We start from the raw sequence: 9,679 nt of genomic DNA, 5'->3' as shown, positions 1-9,679 counted from the left end.
ACTGCAAGGCTCCGAGCAAACAGCTGGATAAACGTACGTTTCTGGGTCAACACAAGAGACGCAAACACACACAAATGTGTCCTGTAGCTCATGCAACAGCTGGGGCAGAAAAACATTTGTATGGTTTTATATTGCAGTTGATATGAGATATAACAACACTGCTGTTACACAGATATTAAACAGTAGACAGTGACATGTAATTCGGTATGGAACCTTATGGCGGCCATCTTACCTGGGTTAAGTTTTAGACTTCCTGCAATTGTAACCTATGGTGAAAGAGGCTCATGTTGTCTACATAATCCTTGCATTTTTCTACCAATTCATCAATTCTGTTTTTTGTTCAAAGTAATGATTGAAAGGTAACTTTCCATGTCTAGGAACTTCAAAAACAAAAAGAATTTTAGTTGAATTTGCATTATTATATCTCCAAGAGATCAACTGATGCATTTAATCAAACATAATCTCATAACTGGGCATTTATATTGCAGATGTTTTGTTTTTTACCCCCTAAATTTAACATGTAATCATTGTCTTTTATATTCATGGTTGTTGCAGTCACAGACTAATGGCAATTATCACCAGTAATGAATAAATCATCAACAACGTGAGTGTTTCATTGTAACCTCTTTCAAATAATCTGCATGTAAATCAATATCTACAGTAAGAGAATATGTGACTATATGTGAAGCATGGCCGTTTGATAAATGCTTCGGTCTAAACTATTTTCCATCTAAATTTAGATTAAGTTATCAGCAAAGACCCCTGTGGGACCAAGAACACTTTCTATTGTCTCCATCTGTTTCCTTTACAAAAAACCTGTTTGTGCTCAATCGAGCCTCATAAACAGGAAACAGGAAGTCTGAGAGCACAACAGAACCGAGCTGCATCTGACATCTGTGACACAGATCATTTCATCTCCTCCTGCAAACCCTGACCTTTAGAAGTTGTTCTTGTTTTCCATCTGTTTGTCAAAAACACAATTTCACACTCTCTCTGTGTTATCTGTAAAACCGGAAGGAAAAAATAAGCAAAAATACCAGTACATTTTAAGACTCATCACCTTTTTGGTTCATAAATTAAAATCATTGCAAATAGGGGCGGCTCTCTAGCTTGCCCCAGGTAGGCTGAGTCCTGCAGCGGACCTGGGTTGGAATCCAACCTGCGGCCCTTTGCTGCATGCCATCCCCCATCCTGCTCCCCTTTTCCTGTCTATCCACTGTCACTAATAAAAGGGAAAAGCCCCCAATAATCAATAAAGCAATAAATCATTGCAAATAATGAAAAAAATGATCTGTTCCTTTTAATAAACCATAGCTGAAGATGATCTGATATGGGCCTACTAACAGTAAATGCTCCCTAATAAATCATACATTTTCATTAAAAAAAAATCTATATTTTTTCTGAAGTTTTAGTCTCTTATTTTTGACACTTTTTCACATTATTTGTTGCTTTTTCTTTATGTTAACCGTGTCTTTTCACTAGTAGTTTTACACTTATATGTTTAGAATCTATGGTCAATAAACCTCATTTTAGTTTAAAAAGAGTTTAAAAAAACAGAAATTATGAAATATTTAGACTAATATTAAAGGAAGGATAATGACAGAAGGTTATATACTGTATACATATCAACGTTCAGTGGGAGTACTGTTTCGAAACATTTTGAAACTAAAATTCAAATGTTAAAAAATGTAGTAAAACACCCAAAATTCAAAGAAAGCAGAGAGCCAATCCTTTATTTGCAAAGCGTGTTGTATGGAATCCTCTGTTATTTCTGCGTGCTTACAATAAGGTAACCCATATTTCTGATGTAGACATTTTGAAAACTGATTAAATTTGACCCAAAGACAACCCAAGGGTTAAACTGCTGAGCTGAAGACTGCAGGATGAAAACTCAGCATCCCGACTGGGCCATCATGTTGATAGAAATACACTCAAGAGGCTGGTTTTCAGATTTAATCTATTGTTTTTAATAAAAAAAATGTCATGATCACAATTATGATTACAGACAATATAAAGAAAAACTGAAACAAAGAACATTCAAGTCATAAGGAAGTGTTTTGAGAAATAGATACTAAAACAAGTAAATAAAGGTGCATCCATTGACATGAGGGTGAAGTGAACAATAAGAACACGTTCTAGCCACTTAGGGAAAGGGAAGGAGGGCTAAATAAGAAATACATAAAAAATACATACAGTTTAGAAATGACAAAACACAATTTGAAATACTACACAGAAAACAATAAACACTTACAATGAGAAAAGTGCACAGGTACTGTACATGGGTGAGTAGAGAGGGAGAAACTTAAAATATTTAGCTGGGAAAATAATTATGAAGCAATTGCATATGTCCGTGAACGAGGATGATATGATGGTTTGGAAGGAGGAAATGGAAATGAGTTTGTCCAGTTGGAGAATCTTTTGCGGAGCATTCCAGTCGCAAACAGATCAAAAGATGGGAGAGCAGAGGCCCAGCTGGCTGTGGGAACGTTTAATTAAAGATGAAGTGAGGAGCGGTGTTGAATGTGACAGGCTTTGGCTGCAGCAGGTGACCTAAGTAAGGGAGGAGATCGGCCAAGAAGGGTCTTTATAAGTGAAAGCGACCCAGTGAATCCTCCGGTGAATGTGAAGGGAGGGCGAGTTGACAGATTAAGATGTGTGTGTGTAGTAACGGTGTGTAGTGGTGGGTAGTAACGGGTGCATTGTGGCAAACCTGATTGCAGAATGGTAAAGAGTATTTGAGTTTTTAAGGAGGGTCTCGCAAGCAACCATGTGATGATACAGTATATCAATAAAAAGACTGAAAATCTGAACAGTGTAATATTTTCATCAGATCATAAAAGATTCTAAGGTTGAAAATCTCTCTCTCTCTCTCTCTCTCTCCGTTTTTTTTCATGGCTATTTACATTGTAGATTATCACTGAAGGTCATATGTTAATAGCCATGAAAATAAAAGAAACACATTGACTAAGAAAGTGTGTCCACACCTTTGGCCTGTACTGTATCATCTTATTATTATTATTATTATTGGTGGTGGTTAACCCTTGTGTTGTCATCCCAGATAAAAAAATTGACACTTTTTTAACATTTATTTCCCAGAGGCTTCCAGCACTTTTTGTTGAAGTTTTAATTTTTTTAATTTTTTAAGTTGTTGTTTTTGCCACTTTTTTTGCTTTTTGACATTGTGTTGCATTTTTCAACAGTTTTTTTTCTCTGTTTTCGACCCTTTTCTCAACATTTTCTTTTTTTACGTCTGATGCTTTTTTCACATTACTACCAACTAATTCAAGTTTTACACTTTTTCTTGGAATTCAGGGTCAATAAACCTAATTTGTTAAATTTAAAAAGCAGAAATATGCTTTAAATTTGGAATAAAACACCCAAAATCCAATGAAAGTAGTGTACAGATCCTACAGGTTACTAGAGAAGAGGGTAAATGGAACCATCCATTTTAAATTCTGGTAATTTGGTTGAAAGAAAACCATAATTGAATTGTGACCCAAAGATAACAGCGGGTTAGTAGCAAAAGCGGGGGAAAACCCTGAAACGGTAAACATGCCTCTCTCGTTATTAGAGTTACCACGCATGCATTTTAAGAAGTTTAAATAAAAGTTGTGTAACATCAATATGAGCTGATTTGACTGAACCAATGACGTTAGGTACAGTAGACTGAAACTGATTAAACTGCAACAATAACAGGAGATGGAGGAGATTTGATAAATTATTTTCAGTGGTAGGGTTACATACCACGTCGCTAGCCTAGCTCAGCACAGATCCTGGAGGGGACCGGTTCCATCTAGCCTACTGCTCCCACTAATAACGCCAACAGCTTCCTATTTACAGGCTGTGATTTGTATAGTCACAGCGTGTACAAATAACAAGGTCACATGAGACACAGCCATCTTTACAGGTGTCCTAAAGATTAAAATAACATAAAATGTGTTTTTTCAATGAGTCTATGAGTGGCAGGCTCAGCTCTTCACTGTGATTTAGCACACCTTTAATCCAGCTAACCTTCACTGCAACTGTCTTTATATTTGGCTGAAGAGTGTTAGCATGTTGACACTTACAAATGTATGTATATTAAAACATATAGGTAATGTAGAAGCTTAGCTGAAATTCTAATCCCTTGAGGTGCTGTTCCACAGGTAGAGTAATTGACGCACTTTGAGTCCAAGACCTATTTGCAGTCAAAACCTTTGGTTCCATTTATTTCCATAAGATCTTAGTTGGGTTTGATCACAAATCACTGCTTGTATGTATGCCAGTATAGTGCGGTGGTGTTGGTGTGTTGGTGTGTGTGTGCTTCAGAGTGTCCGGGTGCCATCTACTGGATAAACCTGCAACACAGACGACAGTCACAGCTATAAAACCCAATCAGGGTCCAGACCAGGCAAGTTGATTTCAAGTACTATGCCTCTGAATCACAATCAGACATAAGACGCCACTTACTAAGGCATACTTAAAAACTGCATATGGAGTCTACACTTGTAAATATAAATAAAATATTCTGCAGGTCATTTCCAACACTTGTTATGTATGTATGTAACTACACAAAGCTTTCACTAACTGAATGCACCAACAGTTTGTTCCACACCAGCAGGGGGAGGCAAACTTCAACAAATACAACGGCGATAACACCTTGCACTCTGAAACACTGTATCAACAGTACTGATGAAGTTAGCTGTGATGTAGATCAGCGTTTCTTAAACTTTTTTTTTTGTATATTGTACTAATTGTATAAAGTAGTTTTTTTAAGTCAAGTACGGCCAAAACAATTTTGGTAGAAAAAAAAAAAAAAATAGGAACAATACGCAGTTTCTGGGGGGGGGGGGGGTTATTGCAGCTTTGTAGTCTACCGGTTTCATTTTTCATTTTTCAATAAGATCACTGATCCTATTTTGGAAGGTGGGAGCCACCTGCACTGTGCAGTGTATCCATCTTTGCATGTACTTGTTTGTCATTCCTTAATATTATTCTTTGTTTTCCATAAATCCCACAATGGTAGTCAGTGTGTTACAATAGTAAAAAAACATACCACTAACACATTTCTACATTTGGAATATCTTTAAATGCCTATTTGTACTTATGGATGTGCCTTGTTTTGTGTTGCTTGTTTGTATCGTTGAATTTTTGTTGGAAAAACTCAATAAACCATTTGTCAAAAAAAATTAAAAGAAAAGGGGAACAATACAACGCCGGCAGTGATAGATTAACTGAACGACTGCCTTTTTAAACCAAAAGCATTTAAATGCTTAGAATCCATCACTTAATTTCTTCTTTATTATGGAATCGTTGTTTTAGGAATTATGGTTGATATCATTTTTAAATAAGCATTTTTATAAAAAACGTCACGTGCCCCCTGTAGTACTCTAAAGTACCCCTAAGGGTACACGTAGCCCCATTTGAGAACCACCGATGTAGATAACAGACACGTCCCCTGTTCTGCTAACGTCACAGTGACATGCTTTGGTCTTCAGGACCTGAACAGAAAGCTGACAGAGCGTCACGTCGTCTTCAACAAGATGTTAACGCTCTTCATGGTTTGCTTCCTTTATCTGCCATGTATTAAGGGTGAGAGAAAATACAGCAAACAAAGTAAAATGTTATGTAATTACTTTAGTTTCTAAAATGTTTTGTTCCACCCACAGGTGCCTCTAATACCAACAGTGTCTTCCAAACGCCTCCTTTCATCATTAAGAAAACTGGTGAATCGGTTACCAGTGAGATCAACTGTTCACACAGCATAACAGGCTATGATCGAATTCTGTGGTACAAACAGGACGAGCAGAAAGCTCTAAAGCTCCTGGGATATCTGAATGTGATCCACTCATACCCCGAGGTTGACGTGAAAGGAAAAATCAACTTTGACGGAGATGGCCGTACACATTCCGACATCACCGTTTCTTATCTGTCATTAAATGACAACGGTGTGTATTTCTGTGCTGCCAGTAAGCACAGTGCTGCAGATTCCTCTCAAGTCAACACAAAAACTCTTATCTGTCTGCAGAGAGACAGCATGTTTAGGCGCTCCAACACCTGCAGCTTTGAAGATTACATATTACTGTTAAGACACAAGTGTGACCCACTCTGAGGATAAAACTACTGCAACACACATTCATTTTGTCACTTTGTGAAATTGTAGATTGTTTAAAAACCTCTTGAAAACCACTTGAAAATATATGATTTTCTCGCCTAAATGTTTAACCTTAAAAAAGTGCTGCAGTTTCCACATGCTTTGGCCCTCTGGGATGATCCTGAGTTCATTGGGAAGTTAACACTCTCAACTTGTTGTTTCTAGTGGCAGTGTGACACTAGGCCTTACTGACACAGAGCTACAGAGGTTAGAACACAGAATTTCTATTTCCGTCCAAGTAAATCATCTGAAAAATTAATAAAAAGCACTACTGTAAGCATATTACATGGGCTACATACTAAAACAGTACTCTAGCCACATGTCTCAACTATAAAATGACTTATAAAATGGATTTTATATGAATGTATTTCTACAGATATGTCTGTGCGTTTGTCTTATTTCTTATTTCTAAAAAAGCCAAAAAAGTGCTAAATACAAAACTTCTGAAATACAAAAACACATCCACATCACTCACAGATATGTCTGAAAGAAGTACATACATAGATTTATAGAAATAAGTCATCATAATTTCATGAAATGTTGAAATGCCATCAGAAGGCCATATTTTTGCCTTCAGACAGCTGTAAAAGATCACAGGAATAGTTTTTGTTGGCCATGTTTGATATCAATCAACTCGTCTTCTTATTGGCTACACAGGGATGCCAGTTTTATAACTTTACACAGTTTTATGACCTTATCTTCTAATTCGTGGGCTCCACTGTCAATCTTTCCCAGGTGGGCCCAATGGCGACTGTGCAATATCATTGGCTTAGCTTGAGGGTATCTCTTGATAGGCTGATGCTATTAGCTTGGAACAAGGTTCATTGCAATCTGCAGAAGCCACAGATTGTAATGGTGTGTCGACCTTCGTTAGCCCGCACAGGGAAAAAGTTACAAGCTATAGAAACCGAGAAATGATGCACTATCTAGATTTCTGAACGTCAAAACTTGGCCAGAAACTACAAGATTGTGAGGGGACCAGATAATTATGGATTACTCGCTTGGATATTCTAATACCTTGGAGTGTTTGCGATTTAGGAAATCAACGTTTATGAATATCTTTCACCGCTGTGGATAAAGACACGAGTACAAAGGTAGGGATGCACGCTCGATTTAGACAGAAACGGTGCAGTGTTTCTTAACTTCATAACATGATTATAACCGCTGTAAGTCACCTTATCCTTTGTGCGGGGGCTTGATGGAATCACAAGACTTTAAGCTTTCTAATGATGTGCTGCATGACCGTGTTGGTGACGATTTAATGCTTGCAATTCATAAAAAACAATTCATGAAAACACATTGTGGAAAAACAGGTACCGTTTGGGGAACCGTGCTCTCAGAGAGTTAAAACATTTGAATTTTACAATCGTGGATTACTGTTGGGTTTAGGTTCAGGAGGATCTGAAAAGGAAATCCCAGAACACAAATGATGTCCCCAAAGGAAAACATTGTCAATGTCAATTGTTTACTCCGATGCCATCAGAAATAACCCAGGAAATTCAAAACAGCTTTTTTCCACTATAAACCACTTTCTCAAACCCCAATCCACTTACTGCCACTACAGAAGAGCAGTGCAATAAATTAATGGATTTCTTCACATCAAAAACTGCACTTATTTGCTCTGCTCTCTCTGGTCCTCCCACCCAAACTGTTCCCACAACTTGTACCGTCTCCAATTCCTTAAACTACTTTCCTGGGGTTTCATCAGACGAGGTGCAGAACATCATCAGGAAGATTAAATCCTCCACCTGTCCCCTGGATCCTCTCCCAACATCCCTGGTAAATCCCATATCACTGTCCTACGTCCCCTGATCCCCGCTGCTCTAAATAATTCCCTTCAATGTGGTCATGTTCCACCTGTCTTAAAAAAATGCCATTATCACACCATTGCTTAAAAAATCCGGAAGTCCTATCCAACTACAGGCCCATCTCAAATCTCCCTTTCATATCGAAAGTACTTTAGAAAGCAGTTGCCACTCACCTTCAGGACAACCTCAAACATCATAACCTCTTTGAAAAATTCCAGTCAGGTTTCCGCTCTACCCACAGTACAGAGACCGCCCTAGTCAGAGTCACAAACCTCCTCCTCATATCATCTGATGCTGGCTCTTCATCCCTCCTCATCCTCCTTGACCTTTCCGCTGCATTTGATACTGTTGACCATGGCATTCTTTTAAACCGGCTCCACCTCACTACTGGACTAAATGAAATTGCCCTCAGTTGGTTCAGATCTTATCTCAAAAACCGGACAGAATACAACTCCCTAGGCCACTCCAAATCAAATCCACACAGTTACTTGTGGGGTCCCCCCGGGGGTCAGTCCTTGGCCCCATCCTCCTTATCCCCCTTGGCCAAATCATCAGCTGCCACAATTCTTCTTTCCACTGCTATGCTGATGACATACAGCTCTATGTAAATGTCACAGCTGACACCCCACCCTCACAATTATCCTCATCAAAACTCACCACCTGTCTGGAGTAGATAAAGGTGTGGATGGAGCAAAACTTTGCTGTATCGATTTGTCCCCAAATTCTAGTTTTAGGTATTAAGCAGTAAGGGTGGAAAAACAAAAATTATAGTATGGCGTTATTTTCAGTGGCAATAATGCATCGGTAAACAGACGTCAAGTATGGATCTTTTATCATAAACTTGTTGGTCAGTTTGTCTTTTTGACAATCCAATTTTGCAGCAATAAAATTAAAGTGATATGAACAAACAGAAATGTATCTTTTTAAATAAAAACAGATGTTGATAAAGTTTCCTTTCGGGACGTTATTTGAAATTGAGAAAAATTTGAAGTTGGAAAAACGGTTATGAATTGCAATATATATTGCAGAATATTGCAATAATGTTTAAAATTGCAAGTACCTGGGATGGTGTTTGCAAAAAAATGTATTTGACATGTATGGAAAATGGATTCTGTGCCTTCATGTACTTTGCGTCTGCGAGAACTGTCAAATAAACTCGCCTAGCAACAAGAACGCTGGCGAGATTGACGCCGCTCCGTCTGGCTTGTTTGTTTTCGGTAATTTTGCTTTTATTTTGCTTTTTCCCCTCACGAAAACGTCGATGGTTTTGGTTGATGTTCATCCTTAGCTGAAGTTACATGTGGCAACGCATTTTTTGTCTTTTCTCGACCATAATTTGTTCTCATATGGGGCCGGAGTCTGACATGACGGACCGTTGAGTGAACGCTGGCACAACTTGCTGCTGCTGTTGCTCGCCGCTCTCCTGGCCGTTGACGCTGCCCAAAGTTTTGATCCCAAATGTTGTCCGGTAGGCCTTACATCGTGTTTGTCTGTACCTGGATTTTTCTGCTGCCTGTTCACCTGCTGTTGATGGGTCTGCTGCAGTACTCGGCTATTGACCTGCTCTGGTTGCGCTATCACCTGCCTGGACCTACGCCGGCGGCTCTACACCTTCACCCGGACATAGCCTTCCAGCCCTGCCGGAGATACATCCACCGGTGGTTGACCACAGCGTGTTAGCCTGCCTAGCCCGGTCGGCTAGCACCGCCACCAGCTGTGACACCTCACTCAACTTCGC

At 38.8% G+C, this 9,679-nt stretch overlaps 2 gene segments (V, D, J or C); both read left to right on the top strand.

Moving 5' to 3' along the window:
- Positions 1 to 9,679, top strand: part of LOC117935526 — a 47,764-nt gene that overhangs the window by 34,460 nt on the left and 3,625 nt on the right.
- LOC117935527 lies at positions 5,477 to 6,131 on the top strand. The segment is given in 2 exon segments: positions 5,477 to 5,571; positions 5,649 to 6,131. Coding segments are annotated over 2 exon segments (492 nt in total).

This window comes from Etheostoma cragini, chromosome 20 (assembly GCF_013103735.1).
Source record: "Etheostoma cragini isolate CJK2018 chromosome 20, CSU_Ecrag_1.0, whole genome shotgun sequence".
NCBI classification, from domain to species: domain Eukaryota; kingdom Metazoa; phylum Chordata; class Actinopteri; order Perciformes; family Percidae; genus Etheostoma; species Etheostoma cragini.
This window is presented reverse-complemented; position numbering and strand designations above follow the sequence as displayed.